This window comes from Oncorhynchus masou, chromosome 10 (genome assembly GCF_036934945.1).
Source record: "Oncorhynchus masou masou isolate Uvic2021 chromosome 10, UVic_Omas_1.1, whole genome shotgun sequence".
Taxonomy (NCBI): domain Eukaryota; kingdom Metazoa; phylum Chordata; class Actinopteri; order Salmoniformes; family Salmonidae; genus Oncorhynchus; species Oncorhynchus masou.
The window spans coordinates 28,049,184-28,070,563 of NC_088221.1; the positions used below are offsets into that span (position 1 = coordinate 28,049,184).

Consider the following 21,380-nt stretch of genomic DNA (forward strand, 5'->3'; position numbering starts at 1 on the left):
GTTATCAACTGGCCTACCTGGTTAAATAAAGGTGAAATAAAAAATACAAAAAAATTAAGAAATATGCAACTCTAGATTTTTTTTACCCCATCACTAGCATTTGGTGTAATCTTGAACCCAGTAGCAAGAAAAACTCTGATCAGGCCTACTGTGTTGTTACGAGTCCCACTGTGTTCTGGTTACATGCTCTGGTGTTATAGCCCTGTGGAGCTAACAGCAAACCCTTTGGTAAGAGAGATCTATGACGTATGGCTTTAATCTAGTCATTAGCATGACCAGTTTCACTGTGTTCTTAGTGGGATGGAGCCTCAAGTGTGTCTGGCTTGGCCAGCGCCTTACTGGTGATGACTGGGGGATTTACTGCAGGCCCCACACCAATCTATGAATGTAGGGTCAGGTCCTCCGTGAAGGCCCAGTCAGAGATGCTCAAAGGAGCCGGCCAGTGGACAGATGCAGCAGGAGATGTTTCAATGCAGAGCCATATAATTTGAGTAACTTGGTGGTGGGCATAGGAGGAGCGGAGCATGGTCTGAGTTAGCCATGGAGAGGGTTGGCTGCTCCGACTACACACTGCTTATTAAGCCAGACCCACTTGCTGTTTACCCAGAAGAAACAGATAGAGTGAGAGGGATGAGAGAACAGGGTGAGAGTGAAGGAGAGGTGAGAGGAAGGGTGAGGGAGAATGCTAAATGCGCAGAGGGGAGAGACAGCGAGGCGCTGGAGAAAGATTGCTAGATAGACAGAGGAGATAGAGGGGGGCTGAGAGGAGGCTTTAGCATATACTCAGCGACTGTCTGTCTGGTTTTCTCCCATAACTCCAATGGGCCCAGGGTTGAGCTATCCCTCCCCCTGCATTTCCCCCCTCATTCACACACCCGCCAGTTTACAAGACAGAGAAAATGAAGTCTGAATAATGAAACCATCACGGTTTGTGCCATGTATGGTGTCATACTGGAGTGCTAGGAAATCTGTCACCTAATGAAACTGGCAGAGGGTCAGAGGGAGGGAGGGAATGTGTAGCTGTGATTGTTCCCCAAATAAACCCCATCCTGGGAAATTTCTTTCAGATAAATAATGTCTGGCATCTTTAAATACTACCAGGTGAAAATGCCAATCCAGGTTAATGTGATATGATTGGCCCAGTTTGAAAGGTCGTAAGGGAGGGAGGGACCGAGGGAAAATTTTTTATTTATGGTAAGACTGATGGAAGTGACAAGTACAGAAAAATGGAGGACAGACAGATGGAGGGAGGGATTAGATAAATATGTTGAGATGAAAATGATGAACAGACAGGGACTAGGGAAAGAGGGAGAGGAAGGACATCATTTCATTCATTAATTACATTTCAATTCACTTCCTTCATTTAATGTAAATTAATTCTGATGGGTGGAGGGTTGGATTCCAGTGTGTAGCTCAATGAAGGACAGATGGAGTGAGCGGGCATAGATTAAATGGTCGTAGAAGAAGGTAAAGGGACAGACATGGTTCCCTGCTGGCAGTGGGCGTGACACGTGCCGGTCCTGACTCCTACCAGGAGGGCCAATCTGTCCAGATCTCAGGCAGCCCAGAGTCTTAGCAGAGCAGCCCAGAGTCTTAGCAGAGCAGCCCAGCGTCTTGGCAGAGCAGCCCAGCGTCTTGGCAGAGCAGCCCAGCGTCTTGGCAGAGCAGCCCAGCGTCTTGGCAGAGCAGCCCAGCGTCTTGGCAGAGCAGCCCAGCGTCTTGGCAGAGCAGCCCAGCGTCTTGGCAGAGCAGCCCAGCGTCTTGGCAGAGCAGCCCAGCGTCTTAACCTCAGCTAGCCAGCCCGGTGAATGTATTTTTAGTTATTTAAGGCTGCTGTCAATAATGATAATAACACTGCAACTCCTGCAGAACTACGGCCTGGCTTGTCCTTTATAATAGAGTTACTGACAAGACCCGGGCTGCAGGGTTCAATCCAGCCACAGCAGCACCCACCAGTAGTTCAACCAGCCACAGAATTAGAGCACCAGTACTCTAATAAGATCAAATATAAGCCTAGTCAGGATGTGGTATTAACAAGAGATGTAGGCCTATCAAAAAGAGCAACACTATTAAGACTATTATGCTGAACCTCAGTATTAGAGTTCTAGTATTAATCTGAGCTGCAGTAGTATAACTCTAATATTAATCTGAGCTGCAGTCGAATAACTATTATTAATCTGAGCTGCAGTCGAATAACTAGTATTAATCTGAGCTGCAGTAGTATAACTAGTATTAATCTGAGCTGCAGTACTATAACTCTAATATTAATCTGAGCTGCAGTCGAATAACTATTATTAATCTGAGCTGCAGTCGAATAACTAGTATTAATCTGAGCTGCAGTCGTATAACTAGTATTAATCTGAGCTGCAGTAGTATAACTAGTATTAATCTGAGCTGCAGTAGTATAACTTTAGTATTACTCTGAGCTGTAGTAGTAAAACTATAGTATTACTCTGAGCTGTAGTAGTATAGCTCTAGTATTAATCTGAGCTGCAGTAGTATAGCTCTGGTATTAATCTGAGCTACGTTATTAGAGCCGAAGTCTTAAAAAGAGGGCCGTATTAGAGAGCATGGTAGGGCTAGTGATCAAGCTTTGGTCTTAATTGAATTGAATTATAATGACCTACGCTCACCACCCTTTAAAAAAAAAAAATATTTCACCTTTATTTAACCAGGTAGGTAAGTTGAGAACAAGTTCTCATTTACAATTGCGACCTGGCCAAGATAAAGCAAAGCAGTTTGACACATACAACGACAGAGTTACATATGGAGTAAAACAAACATACAGTCAATAATACAGTATAAACAAGTCTATATACGATGTGAGCAAATGAGGTGAGATAAGGGAGGTAAAGGCAAAAAAAGGCCATGGTGGCAAAGTAAATAAAATATAGCAAGTAAAACACTGGAATGGTAGATTTGCAATGGAAGAATGTGCAAAGTAGAAATAAAAATAATGGGGTGCAAAGGAGCAAAATAAATTAATTAATTAAATACAGTAGGGAAAGAGGTAGTTGTTTGGGCTAAAATATAGGTGGGCTGTGTACAGGTGCAGTAATCTGTGATCTGCTCTGACAGTTGGTGCTTAAAGCTAGTGAGGGAGATAAGTGTTTCCAGTTTCAGAGATTTTTGTAGTTCATTCCAGTCATTGGCAGCAGAGAACTGGAAGGAGAGGCGGCCAAAGAAAGAATTGGTTTTGGGGGTGACTAGAGAGATATACCTGCTGGAGCGTGTGCTACAGGTGGGAGATGCAATGGTGACAGGGAGCTGAAATAAGGGGTGACTTTACCTAGCAGGGTCTTGTAGATGACATGGAGCCAGTGGGTTTGGCGACGAGTATGAAGCGAGGGCCAGCCAACGAGAGCATACAGGTCGCAATGGTGGGTAGTATATGGGGCTTTGGTGACAAAACGGATTGCACTGTGATAGACTTAACTTTGGATGGGAGATGTTTGATTTAACTTTGGATTGGAGATGTTTGATATGGGTCTGGAAGGAGAGTTTACAGTCTAACCAGACACCTAAGTATTTGTAGTTGTCCACGTATTCTAAGTCAGAGCCGTCCAGAGTAGTGATGTTGGACAGTTGCAGGTAGCGATCGGTTGAAGAGCATGCATTTAGTTTTACTTGTATTTAAGAGCAATTGGAGGCCACGGAAGGAGAGTTGTATGGCATTGAAGCTTGCCTGGAGGGTTGTTAACACAGTGTCCAAAGAAGGGCCAGAAGTATACAGAATGGTGTCGTCTGCGTAGAGGTGGATCAGAGACTCACCAGCAGCAAGAGTGACCTCATTGATGTATACAGAGAAGAGAGTCGGTCCAAGAATTGAACCCTGTGGCACCCCCATAGAGACTGCGAGAGGTCCGGACAGCAGACCCTCTGATTTGACACACTGAACTCTATCAGAGAAGTAGTTGGTGAACCAGGCGAGGCAATCATTTGAGAAACCAAGGCTGTCGAGTCTGCCGATGAGGATGTGGTGATTGACAGAGTCGAAAGCCTTGGCCAGATCAATGAATACGTCTGCACAGTAATGTTTCTTATCGATGGCGGTTAAGATATCGTTTAGGACCTTGAGCGTGGCTGAGGTGCACCCATGACCAGCTCTGAAACTAGATTGCATAGCAGAGAAGGTATGGTGAGATTCGAAATGGTCGGTAATCTGTTTGTTGACTTGGCTTTCGAAGACATTAGAAAGGCATGGTAGGATAGATACAGTGCCTTGCGAAAGTATTCGGCCCCCTTGAACTTTGCGACCTTTTGCCACATTTCAGGCTTCAAACATAAAGATATAAAACTGTATTTTTTTTTGTGAAGAATCAACAACAAGTGGGACACAATCATGAAGTGGAACGACATTTATTGGATATTTCAAACTTTTTTAACAAATCCAAAACTGAAAAATTGGGCGTGCAAAATTATTCAGCCCCTTTACTTTCAGTGCAGCAAACTCTCTCCAGAAGTTCAGTGAGGATCTCTGAATGATCCAATGTTGACCTAAATGACTAATGATGATAAATACAATCCACCTGTGTGTAATCAAGTCTCCGTATAAATGCACCTGCACTGTGATAGTCTCAGAGGTCCGTTAAAAGCGCAGAGAGCATCATGAAGAACAAGAAACACACCAGGCAGGTCCGAGATACTGTTGTGAAGAAGTTTAAAGCTGGATTTGGATACAAAAAGATTTCCCAAGCTTTAAACATCCCAAGGAGCACTGTGCAAGCGATAATATTGAAATGGAAGGAGTATCAGACCACTGCAAATCTACCAAGACCTGGCCGTCCCTCTAAACTTTCAGCTCATACAAGGAGAAGACTGATCAGAGATGCAGCCAAGAGGCCCATGATCACTCTGGATGAACTGCAGAGATCTACAGCTGAGGTGGGAGACTGTCCATAGGACAACGATCAGTCGTATATTGCACAAATCTGGCCTTTATGGAAGAGTTGCAAGAAGAAAGCCATTTCTTTAAGATATCCATAAAAAGTGTTGTTTAAAGTTCGCCACAAGCCACCTGGGAGACACACCAAACATGTGGAAGAAGGTGCTCTGGTCAGATGAAACCAAAATTGAACTTTTTGGCAACAATGCAAAACGTTATGTTTGGCGTAAAAGCAACACAGCCCATCACCCTGAACACACCATACCCACTGTCAAACATGGTGGTGGCAGCATCATGGTTTGGACCTGCTTTTCTTCAGCAGGGACAGGGAAGATGGTTAAAATTGATGGGAAGATGGATGGAGCCAAATACAGGACCATTCTGGAAGAAAACCTGATGGAGTCTGCAAAAGACCTGAGACTGGGACGGAGATTTGTCTTCCAACAAGACAATGATCCAAAACATAAAGTAAAATCTACAATGGAATGGTTCAAAAATAAACATATCCAGGTGTTAGAATGGCCAAGTCAAAGTCCAGACCTGAATCCAATCGAGAATCTGTGGAAAGAACTGAAAACTGCTGTTCACAAATGCTCTCCATCCAACCTCACTGAGCTCGAGCTGTTTTGCAAGGAGGAATGGGAAAAAATGTCAGTCTCTCGATGTGCAAAACTGATAGAGACATACCCCAAGCGACTTACAGCTGTGATCACAGCAAAAAGTGGCGATACAAAGTATTAACTTAAGGGGGCTGAATAATTTTGCACGCCAAATTTTTCAACACCACCTACTGTTATGGTGACAACACCTCCTACTGTTATGGGGACAGCACCTCCTACTGTTATGGGGACAGCACCTCCTACTGTTATGGGGACAGCACCTCCTACTGTAATGGGGACAGCACCTCCTACTGTTATGGTGACAACACCTCCTACTGTTATGGGGACAGCACCTCCTACTGTTATGGGGACAGCACCTCCTACTGTTATGGGGACAGCACCTCCTCCTGTTATGGGGACAGCACCTCCTACTGTTATGGGGACAGCACCTCCTACTGTTATGGGGACAGCACCTCCTACTGTTATGGGGACAGCACCTCCTACTGTTATGGGGACAGCACCTCCTACTGTTATGGGGATATGACATCCTACTGATAGGAGGACAGCACCTCAAACAGATAGGAGGACAGCACCTCAAACAGATAGGAGGACAGCACCTCAAACAGATAGGAGGACAGCACCTCAAACAGATAGGAGGACAGCACCTCCTACTGATAGGAGGACAGCACCTCCTACTGATAGGAGGACAGCACCTCCTACTGATAGGAGGACAGCACCTCCTACTGATAGGAGGACAGCACCTCCTACTGATAGGAGGACAGCACCTCCTACTGATAGGAGGACAGCACCTCCTACTGTTATGAGGACAAGACCTCCTACTGTTATGGGGACAGCACCTGCTACTGTTATGGGGATAAGACATCCTACTGATAGGAGAGACAGCACCTCCTACTGATAGGAGAGACAGCACCTCCTACTGATAGGAGAGACAGCACCTCCAACTGATAGGAGAGACAGCACCTCCTACAGATAGTGTGAAGCAGACTGTGACCTGACTAGGAAAAACTCTTGGCCCAGGAGTTGTGGGTTTCATTTTTTGACATGGGCCACATATGCTGTGCATATGGTAATATGTCACTTTAAGACCCTATCCATGTGTGTGTTTGTCCTCTGTCCAGGTAATTCCCAGATGGGGGCGACCATAGTGGACGCCTTAGACAGCCTGTACATTATGGGCCTACACGACGAGTTCAAGGATGGACAGGAGTGGATCGAGCAGAACCTGGACTTCAGTGTGGTGAGTAGAGAACAAAACGTTTTAGTTCCTGTAATCACTCCCGGAGTAAAACAGTTGCACTTAGCCTCCTTCTGGCCTGTAGTCTTCAGTGCCATACTGTTCAGAGAACCAAAAACCAGCAAACAACATGCTTGATGCCACTTGTACCTGGAAATTAGATCTACTAACAGCCATACAGCCAGGGGGTGCTAGAGTGACAGACTCACAGACAGCAGATATGAGTTGCGCTTTGCAGACATCCCAGGCTACAGACAGAATGCACTCTTGTTCTATCTCTGACCGGTAGTGAAGCCTGTTGATACATGAGAAGAGGAGCGTCTAGCGTTGCTGTGATGGGAGGGAGGGAGAACTGGACACTCGCTGGTAACCAGGAGACCGGAGTAGGAGTCATGGAAACGATGTGGGCAGGGAGAGCGTTGCAGACTGTGCTGATGCAGAACACAGACCTGGGGAGTGTAGAGCCCACAAACCAGACCACATATCAGGGTCAATTGTGTACAATCAGTGTATACCCTCAATACCAGTCAGCTTCTCTCTCTGAGCATCTTCACCTCAGTCTTGGTTCTCTGCTCTACAAATGTTTCTCTCTCTTTCTATCCCATGATGGAGTTATTAAAGCCCTGCTGAACTAATGACATTGCAGGCAGAGTGTGTGTGTTTGTGTTTCTGACTGGCTGATGCTCTGAGAGGTAATTAACTTCTGGACCCTTCCGGTCAGCTCTGGGGGCGAGAGGGAGAGACTGAAGGGGAGAGAGAGGGAGAGACTGAAGGGGAGAGAGGGAGAGACTGAAGGGGAGAGAGGGAGAGACTGAAGGGGAGAGAGGGAGAGACTGAAGGGGAGAGAGAGACTGAAGGGGGAGAGGGGGAGAGAGAGAGACTGAAGGGGAGAGAGAGAGAGACTGAAGGGGGGAGAGGGGGAGAGAGAGAGACTGAAGGGGGAGAGAGAGAGACTGAAGGGGAGAGAGGGAGAGACTGAAGGGGAGAGAGGGGGAGAGAGAGAGAGACTGAGGGGAGAGAGGGAGAGACTGAAGGGGAGAGGGAGAGAGACTGAAGGGGAGAGAGGGAGAGACTGAAGGGGAGAGAGAGACTGAAGGGAGAGGGGGAGAGAGAGAGACTGAAGGGAGAGAGAGAGAGACTGAAGGGGGGAGAGGGGGAGAGAGAGAGACTGAAGGGGAGAGAGAGAGAGACTGAAGGGGAGAGAGGGAGAGACTGAAGGGGAGAGAGGGGGAGAGAGAGAGAGACTGAGGGGGAGAGAGGGAGAGACTGAAGGGGAGAGGGAGAGAGACTGAAGGGGAGAGAGGGAGAGACTGAAGGGGAGAGAGAGACTGAAGGGGGGAGAGGGGGAGAGAGAGAGACTGAAGGGGAGAGAGAGAGAGACTGAAGGGGAGAGAGGGAGAGACTGAAGGGGAGAGAGAGACTGAAGGGGAGAGAGGGAGAGAGAGAGACTGAAGGAGAGAGAGAGAGAGACTGAAGGGGAGAGAGGGAGAGACTGAAGGGAGAGACTGACTGACTGAAGGGGGAGAGAGAGAGAGACTGAAGGGGAGAGAGGGAGAGACTGAAGGGGAGAGGGAGAGAGACTAAAGGGGAGAGAGAGACTGAAGGGGAGAGGGAGAGAGAGAGAGAGAGAGACTGAAGGGGGGAGAGAGAGAGAGAGACTGAAGGGGAGAGAGAGAGAGACTGAAGGGGAGAGGGAGAGAGACTAAAGGGGAGAGAGAGACTGAAGGGGAGAGGGAGAGAGAGAGAGAGAGAGACTGAAGGGGGGAGAGAGAGAGAGAGACTGAAGGGGAGAGAGAGAGAGACTGAAGGGGAAAGAGAGAGAGCGAGACTGAAGTAGAGAGAGAGCGAGACTGAAGTAGAGAGAGAGCGAGACTGAAGTAGAGAGAGAGCGAGACTGAAGTAGAGAGAGAGCGAGACTGAAGTAGAGAGAGAGCGAGACTGAAGTAGAGAGAGAGCGAGACTGAAGTAGAGAGAGAGAGAGACTGACTGACTGAAGGAGAGAGAGAGAGACTGACTGACTGAAGGAGAGAGAGAGAGAGACTGACTGACTGAAGGAGAGAGAGAGAGCGACTGAAGGGGAGAGAGAGACTGAAGGGGAGAGAGAGAGAGAGAGAGAGACTGAAGGGGAGAGAGAGAGACTGAAGTAGAGAGCGAGAGAGACTGAAGTAGAGAGAGAGAGACTGAAGTAGAGAGAGAGACTGAAGGAGAGAGAGAGAGAGACTGACTGACTGAAGGAGAGAGAGAGAGAGACTGACTGACTGAAGGAGAGAGAGAGAGAGAGACTGACTGACTGAAGGTGAAAGAGAGAGAGACTGAATGAGAAAGAGAGCGAGAGAATGAAGGAGAAAGAGAGAGAGAGAATGATGGAGAAAGAGAGAGAGAGACTGAAGGAGAGAGAGAGGGACTGACTGGAGAGAGAGAGTGAGAGGGACTGACTGGAGAGAGAGAGAGGGACTGACTGGAGAGAGAGAGAGGGACTGACTGGAGAGAGAGAGAGACTGAAGTAGAGAGAGAGAGAGAGAGAGACTGAAGTAGAGAGAGAGAGAGAGACTGAAGGAGAGAGAGAGAGACTGACTGACTGAAGAGGGGAGAGAGAGAGAGACTGAATGAGAAAGAGACTGACGAGAGAATGAAGGAGAGACTGGAGAGAGAGAATGATGGAGAAGAGAGAGAGAGACTGAAGGAGAGAGAGAGGGACTGATTGGAGAGAGAGAGCGAGAGGGACTGACTGGAGAGAGAGAGGGACTGACTGGAGAGAGAGAGAGAGGGACTGACTGGAGAGAGAGAGAGAGGGACTGACTGGAGAGAGGGACTGACTGGAGGAGAGAGAGGGACTGACTGGAGGAGAGAGAGGGAGACTGACTGGAGGAGAGAGAGGGACTGACTGGAGGAGAGAGAGGGACTGACTGGAGGAGAGAGGGACTGACTGGAGGAGAGAGAGGGACTGACTGGAGGAGAGAGTGGGACTGACTGGAGGAGGGACTGACTGGAGGAGAGAGGGACTGACTGGAGGAGAGAGGGACTGACTGGAGGAGAGAGGGACTGACTGGAGGAGAGAGAGGGACTGACTGGAGGAGGAGGGGACTGACTGGAGGAGAGACTGACTGGAGAGGGACTGAGACTGAAGGAGAGAGTGACTGACTGAAGGAGAGAGTGACTGACTGAAGGAGAGAGTGAGACTGACTGGAGGAGAGAGAGAGAGACTGACTGAAGGAGAGACTGGAGGAGAGAGGACTGACTGGAGAGAGAGAGAGACTGACTGAAGGAGAGAGAGAGACTGACTGAATGAGAAAGAGAGCGAGAGAATGAAGGAGAAAGAGAGAGAGAGGGACTGAATGGAGAGAGAGAGAGAGGGGGACTGACTGGAGGAGAGAGGGACTGACTGGGAGAGAGAGGGAGACTGGAGAGGGACTGACTGAGAGGGACTGACTGGAGAGAGGGACTGACTGGAGGAGAGAGAGGGACTGACTGGAGGGAGAGAGGGACTGACTGGAGGAGAGAGAGGGACTGACTGGAGGAGAGAGAGGGACTGACTGGAGAGAGACTGACTGGAGGAGAGAGGGACTGACTGGAGAGAGAGAGAGAGGGACTGACTGGAGAGAGAGGGACTGACTGGAGGAGAGAGAGGGACTGACTGGAGGGAGAGAGAGGACTGACTGGAGGGAGGACTGACTGGAGAGGGACTGACTGGAGGAGAGAGGGACTGACTGGAGGAGAGAGAGGGACTGACTGGAGGAGAGAGAGGGACTGACTGGAGGAGAGAGGGACTGACTGGAGGAGAGAGAGGGACTGACTGGAGGAGAGAGGGACTGGAGGAGAGACTGGGACTGAGGAGGAGAGAGGGACTGACTGGAGGAGAGGGACTGACTGGAGGAGAGAGGGACTGACTGGAGGGAGAGAGGGACTGACTGGAGGAGAGAGTGAGAGAGGGACTGACTGGAGGAGAGAGAGGGACTGACTGGAGGAGAGAGGGACTGACTGGAGAGAGAGAGAGAGAGAGGGACTGACTGGAGGAGAGAGGGACTGACTGGAGGAGAGAGGGACTGACTGGAGGAGAGAGAGGGACTGACTGGAGGAGAGAGAGGGACTGACTGGAGGAGAGAGGGACTGACTGGAGGAGAGAGAGAGAGAGAGGGACTGACTGGAGGAGAGAGGGAGACTGACTGGAGGAGAGAGAGGGACTGACTGGAGGAGAGAGGGACTGACTGGAGGAGAGAGAGGGACTGACTGGAGGAGAGAGGGAGAGAGGGACTGACTGGAGGAGAGAGAGGGACTGACTGGAGGAGAGAGAGGACTGACTGGAGGAGAGAGGGACTGACTGGAGGAGAGAGGGACTGACTGGAGGAGAGAGGGACTGACTGGAGGAGAGAGAGACTGACTGGAGGAGAGAGGGACTGACTGGAGGAGAGTGGGACTGACTGGAGGAGAGAGAGGGACTGACTGGAGGAGAGAGAGGGACTGACTGGAGGAGAGAGAGGGACTGACTGGAGGAGAGAGAGGGACTGACTGGAGGAGAGAGAGGGACTGACTGGAGGAGAGAGAGGGACTGACTGAAGGGGAGAGAGAGAGGAGAGACTGACTGGACTGGAGAGAGGGACTGACTGGAGGAGAGAGGGACTGACTGGAGAGAGAGACTGACTGACTGGAGGAGAGAGAGACTGACTGGAGGAGAGAGAGGGAGACTGACTGAAGGAGAGAGAGAGAGAGAGACTGACTGAAGTAGAGAGAGAGAGAGAGAGACTGACTGTAGGAGAGAGAGAGACTGACTGGAGGAGAGAGAGAGACTGACTGGAGGAGAGAGAGGGACTGACTGGAGGAGAGAGAGGGACTGACTGGAGGAGAGAGAGGGACTGACTGGAGGAGAGAGAGGGACTGACTGGAGGAGAGAGAGGAGGAGACTGACTGGAGGGAGAGGGAGAGAGAGAGAGGGACTGACTGGAGGAGAGAGGAGACTGACTGGAGGAGAGAGTGGGACTGGAGGAGAGAGAGGGACTGACTGGAGAGAGAGAGGGACTGACTGGAGGAGAGAGTGGGACTGACTGGAGGAGAGTGAGGACTGACTGGAGGAGAGAGGGACTGACTGGAGAGAGAGAGGACTGAGAGGACTGGAGGAGAGAGAGGGACTGACTGGAAGGGAGAGAGTGAGGACTGAGGAGAGAGTGGGACTGACTGGAGGAGAGAGAGGGACTGACTGGAGGAGAGAGGGACTGACTGGAGGAGAGAGAGAGGGGCTGACTGGAGGAGAGAGGGAGACTGACTGGAGGAGAGAGAGGGACTGACTGGAGGAGAGAGAGGGACTGACTGGAGGAGAGAGAGGGACTGACTGGAGGAGAGAGAGAGGGACTGACTGGAGGAAGAGAGGGACTGACTGGAGGAGAAGAGAGAGACTGGAGAGAGACTGACTGGAGGAGAGAGAGACTGACTGACTGGAGGAGAAGAGAGACTGACTGGAGGAGAGAGAGAGAGACTGACTGGAGGAGAGAGAGAGAGACTGACTGGAGGAGAGAAGGACTGACTGGAGGAGAGAGAGAGAGACTGACTGGAGGAGAGAGAGAGAGACTGACTGGAGGAGAGAGAGAGAGACTGACTGGAGGAGAGAGAGAGAGACTGACTGGAGGAGAGAGAAGAGAGAGAGAGAGACTGACTGAAGGAGAGAGAGAGACTGACTAGATAGAGAGAGAGAGAGAGAGACTGACTGAGACTGAGAGAGAGAGGAGACTGACTGGAGGAGAGAGAGGACTGACTGGGACTGACTGGAGGAGAGAGAGGGACTGACTGGAGAGAGAGAGGGACTGACTGGAGGAGAGAGAGGGACTGACTGGAGGAGAGAGAGGGACTGACTGGAGAGAGAGACTGAAGGAGAGTGAGGGACTGACTGGAGGAGAGAGAGACTGACTGGAGAGAGTGAGACTGAAGGAGAGAGTGAGACTGAAGGAGAGAGTGAGACTGAAGGAGAGAGTGAGAGAGACTGACTGAAGTAGAGAGAGAGAGAGAGACTGACTGAAGTAGAGAGAGAGAGAGAGAGACTGACTGACTGGAGAGACTGAGAGAGAGACTGACTGAAGGAGAGAGAGAGACTGACTGAAGTAGAGAGAGATAGAGAGAGACTGACTGGAGGAGAGAGAGACTGACTGGAGGAGAGAGAGGGACTGACTGGAGGAGAGAGAGGGACTGACTGGAGGAGAGAGAGGGACTGACTGGAGGAGAGAGAGAGACTGAAGGAGAGAGTGAGACTGAAGGAGAGAGTGAGGCTGAAGGAGAGAGTGAGGCTGAAGGAGAGAGTGAGGCTGAAGGAGAGAGTGAGGCTGAAGGAGAGAGTGAGGCTGAAGGAGAGAGTGAGGCTGACTGAAGGAGAGAGTGAGGCTGAAGGAGAGAGTGAGGCTGAAGGAGAGAGTGAGGCTGGCTGAAGGAGAGAGTGAGGCTGACTGAAGGAGAGAGTGAGGCTGACTGAAGGAGAGAGTGAGGCTGACTGAAGGAGAAAGTGAGGCTGACTGAAGGAGAGAGTGAGGCTGACTGAAGGAGAGAGTGAGGCTGACTGAAGGAGAAAGAGAGAGAGACTGAAGGAGAAAGAGAGAGACTGAAGGAGAAAGAGAGAGACTGAAGGAGAGTGAATGAGCGAGAGAAAGCTGGAGAAAGAGAGAGAGACTGACTGAAGGAGAGAGAGCGACTGACTGAAGGAGAAAGAGAGAGAGACTGACTGAAGGAGAAAGAGAGACTGACTGAAGGAGAAAGAGAGAGAGACTGATTGAAGGAGAGAGAGAGGGACTGACTGAAGGAGAAAGAGAGAGACTGATTGAAGGAGAGAGAGAGGGACTGACTGAAAGAGAGAGAGACTGACTGGGGGAGAACGAGAGAGAGACTGACTGAAGGAGAGAGAGATTGACTGACTGAAGGAGAGAGAGAGAGAGACTGACTGAACTAGAAAGAGAGAGGGACTGACTGGAGGAGAGAGAGAGGGACTGACTGGAGAGAGAGAGGGACTGACTGGAGGAGAGAGAGGGACTGACTGGAGGAGAGAGAGAGGGACTGACTGAAGGAGAGTGAGAGAGAGACTGACTGAAGGAGAGAGAGAGAGAGACTGACTGGAGAGAGAGAGAGAGGGACTGACTGAAGGAGAGTGAGAGAGAGACTGACTGAAGGAGAGAGAGAGAGAGAGAGAGAGAGACTGACTGAACTAGAAAGAGAGAGAGACTGACTGAGGGAGAAAGAGAGAGAGACTGACTGAGGGAGAGAGAGACTGACTGAGGGAGAAAGAGAGAGAGACTGACTGAGGGAGAGAGAGACTGACTGAAGGAGAGAGAGACTGACTGAGGGAGAAAGAGAGAGGGACTGACTGGAGAGAGGGACTGACTGAAGGAGAGTGAGAGAGAGAGAAACTGACTGAACTAGAAGAGAGAGAGACTGACTGAGGGAGAGAGAGAGAGAGAGAAACTGACTGAACTAGAAAGAGAGAGAGACTGACTGAGGGAGAAAGAGAGAGAGACTGACTGAGGGAGAGAGAGACTGACTGAGGGAGAAAGAGAGAGAGACTGACTGAAGGAGAGAGAGGGGGACTGACTGGAGGAGAGAGAGAGGGACTGACTGGAGGAGAGAGAGAGGGACTGACTGGAGGAGAGAGAGAGGGACTGACTGGAGGAGAGAGAGAGAGAAAAAAAATAGATATTCCCAAAGCCATCACCTACAGGGAGAGGAACCTGGAGAAGTCCCCTAAGCAAGGTGGTCCTGGGGCTCTGTACACAGAGCCCCAGGACCGCAGCACAATTAGATCAAATCATGAGAAAACAAAAAGATTATTACTTGACACATTGGAAAGAATTAACAAAAAAACAGAGCAAAATAGAATGCTATTTGGCCCTAAACAGAGAGTATACAGTGGCAGAATACCTGACCACTGTGACTGACTCAAACTTAAGGAAAGCTTTGACTATGTACAGACTCAGTGAGCTTAGCCTTGCTATTGAGGAAGGCCGCGCACACTGTCCACAAAATGAGGTGGAAACTGAGCTGCACTTCCTAACCTCCTGTCCAATGTATGACCATATTAGAGACACATATTTCCCTCTGATTACACAGATACACTAAGAATTCGAAAACAAACCCAATTTTGATAAACTCCCATATCTACTGGGTGTAATTCCACAGTGTGCCGTCACAGCAGCAAGATTTGTGACCTGTTGCCACAAGAAAAGGGCAACAATTGAAGAACAAACAACATAATAAATTCAACCCATATTTATGCTTATTTATTTTCCCTTGTGTACCCTTAACCATTTGTACATCGTTGCAACACTGTATATATACGTAATATGACATTTGTAATGTCTTTATTGTTTTGAAACCTCTGTATGTGTCATGTTTACTGTTAATTTTTGTTTATTTCACTCTTGTATATTATCTACCTCACTTGCTTTGGCAATGTTAACACATGTTTCCCATGCCAATAATGCCCCTTGAATTGAATTGAATTGAATTGAGAGACAGAGAGAGAGAGAGAGGGGGATGGAGAGAGAGAGAGAGAGAGAGAGAGAGAGAGAGAGAGAGAGAGAGAGAGAGAGGGGGGGACTGAGAGGGAGAGAGAGAGAGGGGGACTGAGAGGGAGGGGGAAAAGAGAGAGAGAGGGACAGAGAGAGGGGGACGGAGAGAGAGAGAGAGAGAGAGAGAGAGAGAGAGAGGGGGACTGAGAGGGAGAGAGAGAGAGGGGGACTGAGAGGGAGGGGGAAAAGAGAGAGAGAGGGACAGAGAGAGGGGGACGGAGAGAGAGGGACAAAGAGAGAGAGAGGGGGACAAGACAAATAGAGAGAGGGGGAAAAAGAGAGAGAGAGAGGGACGGACGGACTGAAAAAAAATACATGAGAGAGAGAGAGACCGTCCGTCTCTCTCTCGCTCTCCGTTCGTCCCTCTCTCTCCGTCCGTCCCTCTCTCTGTCCGTCCCTCTCTCTCTCTCTCTCTCTCTCTCTCTGTCCGTCCGTCCGTCCCGATCGGAAGAGACCGACGGGAGGGACGGAAGGAGGGGGCGGGAGGGAGAGACAGATCAAAGTAGATGGCGGGAAGGGGAGGGATGGACGAACGGAAGGAAGGAAGGGATGGACGGACAGAATGAAGGAAGGGACGGACAGAAGGAAGGAAGGGAGGGACGGACATGGAGGGAGGGAGGGATGGACAGGGAGGGAGGGAGGGAGGGAGGGAGGGAGGGAGGGAGGGAGGGAGGGAGGGAGGGAGGGAGGGAGAGGGAGGGAGGGAGGGAGAAAGATATGAGAGAGCAAAATTGGAGGAGTGGATGTTAGTAATCTGAAGTGGGAGTGTTGATCTAGATCAGTTCTATCTGTAATGCCTCCACACTCACTGTATTTAGGCATTAACCGTTAAACTCATAAACTGTCATGGATGTTATTCCCTGATCTCCCTCCCTTCTCAGCCTCTGATGAAAATAGCAATTCCCAAATGAGAAACGGGAATGATTTCAAGTTCTTCAAAATAGTTGTGTTTTGAAGAAGTGTTTTGTAGCTTGCGGTGGTTCCAAAATATAATTTTAATCTTCTGTACTTAGACTTCAGTGTAAATGAAAGGTTTGTTTGAGCTGTGTGTTTGCATCAAACCCATGCTCCTCTCCTTTGTTGCTTCTTACTTCCAGGCTAAAATGAGAGCAAAGATTTCCAGTTACTGACTATATTAAAGACATCAGTCTCTGTCAAACTTAATCATGGGCTTACGGCTTCATAGAGGGAGTGAGGGTGTGTGTGTGTGTGTGCGATGGTTGTGTGTGTGCGATGTGTGTGTGTGTGTGTGTGTGTGTGAGCTCGTACATGTGTTAAAGCCTCTACTAATGAATGATTAATTAGCTGCCATGTTGGGCTGTCCTTTGTGGTGAGTCATTGTTAGCTGGATGGCTCCTGGAAGGCCTGTGCTACAGCACCCTGCGATGATGGATGACTCTCAATGCAGTCGGAAATTTAATCGTCACGCTTTAAAAATGACTGAATTAATGGAGTCTGTTTAGCCAACACTGGGTTAGGAATTAATTTACCAGAGTTTAAAGTAAGATTTGATGTGAATCGATAGCACGTGGGAGATTAATTAGTGCATGATGTCCCACTCGGATTAGATAAACCTAATTTAATATGGAGTAACATTCAGATGGTTTCCAAGAAAATTGCTGACATGTTTTAAATGTTACATGTTACACTTTTTAAATGTTACATCGTATATATCGAAGGAGTTGAAGCACTGCAGTTAAAGTATATCTGTCAGCTGTCACCTTAAACATTATAAATTCATGTCTTTATAGGAGTCACATGAATGACACTAATTAGAGTGTGAGACATCTGAATGGCACTAATTAGAGTGTGAGACATCTGAATGGCACTAATTAGAGTGTGAGACACCTGAATGACACTCATTAGTGTGAGACACCTGAATGACACGAATTAGTGTGATACACCTGAATGACACTAATTAGTGTGAGACACCTTGAATGACACTAATTATTGTGAGACACCTGAATGACACTAATTAGAGTGTGAGACACCTGAATGACTGCGAATGATTGTCATGTCTGATTGTTTGTGTGCAGAACCTGAATGACTGATGACATTTTCAGTCACCTGAATGACACTTTTTTATTTTTGTTGTCCTGTGCAGTTTGTGTGGGTCACCCGTGTGACGGCGATCATTTTGTTGTGCCGTGCAGTTGTGCCAGCACAGGGTGGTTTTATGACCGCGTTCTCTGTCTGGCACATAAGTGTCATTGTAAACAGGTAGCGGTGCTGAAGGGGAGATGGATGCTGACGAGGCCTTGAGCTTTAAGAGTTCTCACCACCGTCCTTCAGAAGGGGGAGCATGACACGGCCGGGGTGCCTCAACACCCACTTTAACAAATCTCCCCTCCCCTGTCTTCCCCCTTCTCCACTCTCCCAGGGTGACAGTTGGATTAACAGCCCGTTGAGGTTATTACATAGGGAATCAGGCTGTGCTTGTGGTAGAACTTGTAAAGGTGTTCTCTGTATTCGTCAGACATGAATTTGGTGTTCCAGCCTTGGTCTGAATGGTAGGCTATTTGAATTCAGGAATGTGTGCCATTACACATACTTAGTGTTTGGTATTACTGTGCAAGACATCTGATGTGGTTTTGGCTGCTCTGGCAGTTCTGTGCAGTGTCTTTCTTTCGCTCTCTCACTTTCTCTCTTTCTCTGGCTGATTCTCCCCTCTGTTTCTTCAGAATGCTGAGGTATCTGTCTTCGAGGTCAACATCCGCTTCATCGGGGGACTGCTGGCCGCCTACTACCTCTCTGGACAGGAGGTATCTGCTCATCTGGGATTAGTGTGTCTGTTCTGTCTTGTCTTGTCTGTCCTGTCTTGTCTGTCCTGTCCTGTCTTGTCTGTCCTGTCTCGTCTGTCTTGAAGCTGACCTCATTTAGTTAATTGGTGGATTGTTTGGTTGACTGAGATTTCTTTAGTCGAGCAGTCGCAAATAGATGTTTTTTTTTCATGGTGCACAAGACACTGTTCTGATTCGCGCCTCTCTCAGTGGACTAATCCATTGTGGAGGCCACCGGAATGGCACAGTCCATCACTCGAAGACATGCAACTGTAATTGTATATGGTTATATTATGTTAGAATAATGGTGCGACACTAATAAATATAATATCATTTTATTACAAATGCGCTTTCTCCTGCGTTTTGATAGCAGTCGCTGTCTGCGGTCATGAAACATCATCTACAGTGCTGTTGAATTGACTCCTTTCCCTATATGTTGCTATGTGCATAATAAAAGTTAACCAGCATATTGGTGTTGAGAACAATCCAGCTGAGGCAGCTTTTTTTTCACAGCGTGGCCATCCCGCTCCCTCTTGAGTCATTTGTGTCTCAATGATTTAATTAAACAGTGCGCTTAAAACACGTGTCAAACTCATTCCACAGAGAGCCGAGTGTCTGCAGGTTTTCGCCCCACCGTTGTACTTGTTTGATGAATTAAGGTCACTAATTAGTAAGGAACTCCCCTCGCCTAATGAAAACTACCACAAGTCTCTCTCTCTGTCGAGCTCCCCTGCCATGCGGTATCAGTCATCCTACTCTTCCTGCTCCTATTAAAGGAGTGTGAGTGGTGGAATTGAGCTCCAGCCATGCGGCTCTGCCGGTCTCAGACTACTCAGCTGATGGGAGCAGATCCCTGGACACGCTCTCTCTTAATGATCATCCCTCCTTCTTCTCACTCTCACCGCCTCTCCCTCTCTCCCACTCTGAATAAATGGTGATAATTCTGCAGAGGCTGGAGGAGTGGTGGGATAGGGAATCAGAAAGATGTTGAGTGGGGAATGGGAGGGGTGATAACGTTCGTGAGAGCGCTTAATTCTGTGTTCCCAGTCAAGGTCGACCGATTCATCGGCATGTCCGATAAATTAGGACCGATTTCAAGTTTTCATAACAATCCGTAATCAGCATTTTTGATGCCGATTACGGCCGATTACTTTGCCCTCCACGAGGAGACTGCGTGGCAGGCTGACCACCTGTTACGCGAATGCAGCAAGGAGCCACGGTAAGTTGCTAGCTATCATTAAACGTATCTTATAAAAAACAATCAATCTTCACATAATCACTAGTTAACTACACATGGTTGATGATATTGCTAGTTTAACTAGCTTTTCCTGCGTTGCATATAATCAATGTGGTAGCTGTTAATTTATCATCGAATCACAGCTTCAACTTCAGCAAACTAATTCAACTTCGCCAAACGGGTGGTGATTTAACAAAAGTGCATTGCTGAAAAAAGCACAGTCTTTGCACAAATGTACCTAACCATAAACATCAATGCCTTTCTTAAAATCAATACGCAGAAGTATACATTTTTAACCTGCATATTTAGTTAAAAGAAATTCATGTTACCAGGTGATATTAACTAGGGAAATTGTGTCATTTCTCTTGCGTTCATTGCACGCTGAGTCGGAGTATATTCAACATTTTGGGCCGCTTGGCTCGTTGCGAATTAATTTGCCAGAATTGTACATAATTATGACATAATATTGAAAGTTGTGCAATGTAACAGCAAAATTTAAACTTAGCGTTGCCACCTGTTCTAATAAATATGGAACGGTTCCATATTTCACTGAGAGAATAAATGTTTTGTTTTCTAAATGTTAGTTTCCGAATTAGACCTTATTAATGACCAAATGCTCGTATTTCTGTGTTTATTATATTATAAATAAGTCTATGATTTGATATTTCATAGAGCAGTCTGACTGAGCGGTGGTAGGCAGCAGCAGGCTCGTAAGCATTCATTCAAACAGCACTGCGTTTGCCAGCAGCTCTGAGCAATGCTCATAAACAGCTCTGTGCTTCAAGTATTGCTCAGAGCTGCTTATGACTTCAAGCCTATCAACTCCCGAGATTTGGCTGACAATATTAAAGTGCCTATTAGAACATCTAATAGTCATTTCTCTGGGATATGTAGTTTAGGGGAAATGTGCTCATTTCTCTGGGATATGTAGTTTAAGGGAAATGTGCGCATTTCTCTGGGATATCTAGTTTAGGGGAAATGTGCTCATTTCTCTGGGATATATAGTTTAGGGGAAATGTGCTCATTTCTCTGGGATATATCGTTTAGGTGAAATGTGCTCATTTCTCTGGGATATGTAGTTGAGGTGAAATGTGCTCATTTATCTGGGATATATAGTTTAGGGGAAATGTGCTCATTTCTCTGGGATATGTAGTTTAGGGGAAATGTGCGCATTTCTCTGAGATATGTAGTTTAGGGGAAATGTGCGCATTTCTCTGGGATATATAGTTTAGGGAAATGTGCTCATTTCTCTGGGATATATAGGGGAAATGTGCGCATTTCTCTGGGATAGTTTATAGATTTAGGGGAAATGTGCGCATTTCTCTGGGATATGTAGTTTAGGGGAAATGTGCGCATTTCTCTGGGATATGTAGTTTAGGGGAAATGTGCGCATTTCTCTGGGATATGTAGTTTAGGGGAAATGTGCGCATTTCTCTGAGATATGTAGTTTAGGGGAAATGTGCGCATTTCTCTGGGATATGTAGTTTAGGGGAAATGTGCGCATTTCTCTGGGATATGTAGTTTAGGGGAAATGTGCGCATTTCTCTGGGATATGTAGTTGAGGTGAAAGCAGCTTGCGCTCTTCTGTCAACAGAGTAATAACCTCTCCGCAGGGGGAGAGAGAACTAGGGAGGGAGAGACTGGGGGAGGGCGAGAGAGAGAAACGAAGAGAGAAAGACAGAAACACAGCCAGCTGATTGCAAAGAGAAAACCGGAGAAGGGAGCAGAGCTTGTAATGTAAGATAATGAGCTGAGAGTCAAGGAAAACTGCAGACACTGACACACTGCAGCTAGACATGGCCTGCTGGAGTCACCCTGTAAAAAGAGGGAGGGAGGGAGTAAGGGATGTTGTGATACACAGCAAAAGACCTAGACCGCTGTACAATTATTTTTGTGTCTCTCTAACCTGTCTCTGCGATACATGTTTTTCCTCCCTCCCTCCATCTTCCTACTTCGCTATCCGTCTTTCAGTGAGTCGCTGTGAGCTGAGGCTATGGATCTGTCTGATTTGCTGGAGAGCGCTTGACTCCTTCTCATATTGTCAAACATGGAGCCCATCAAAGGCAGAACACTGCTTCCTCTGTCACACT

At 48.1% G+C, this 21,380-nt stretch overlaps 1 protein-coding gene across 1 annotated transcript in view; it reads left to right on the plus strand.

Annotated features, from left to right (window-relative positions):
- man1a2 (mannosidase, alpha, class 1A, member 2) overlaps positions 1 to 21,380 on the plus strand; it is a 136,811-nt gene that overhangs the window by 82,698 nt on the left and 32,733 nt on the right. Inside the window, exons 6-7 of the mRNA XM_064976489.1 lie at positions 6,624 to 6,742; positions 17,955 to 18,035. Coding sequence (XP_064832561.1) covers positions 6,624 to 6,742; positions 17,955 to 18,035 — 200 coding nt within the window. The remainder of the gene's footprint in view (positions 1 to 6,623; positions 6,743 to 17,954; positions 18,036 to 21,380) is intronic.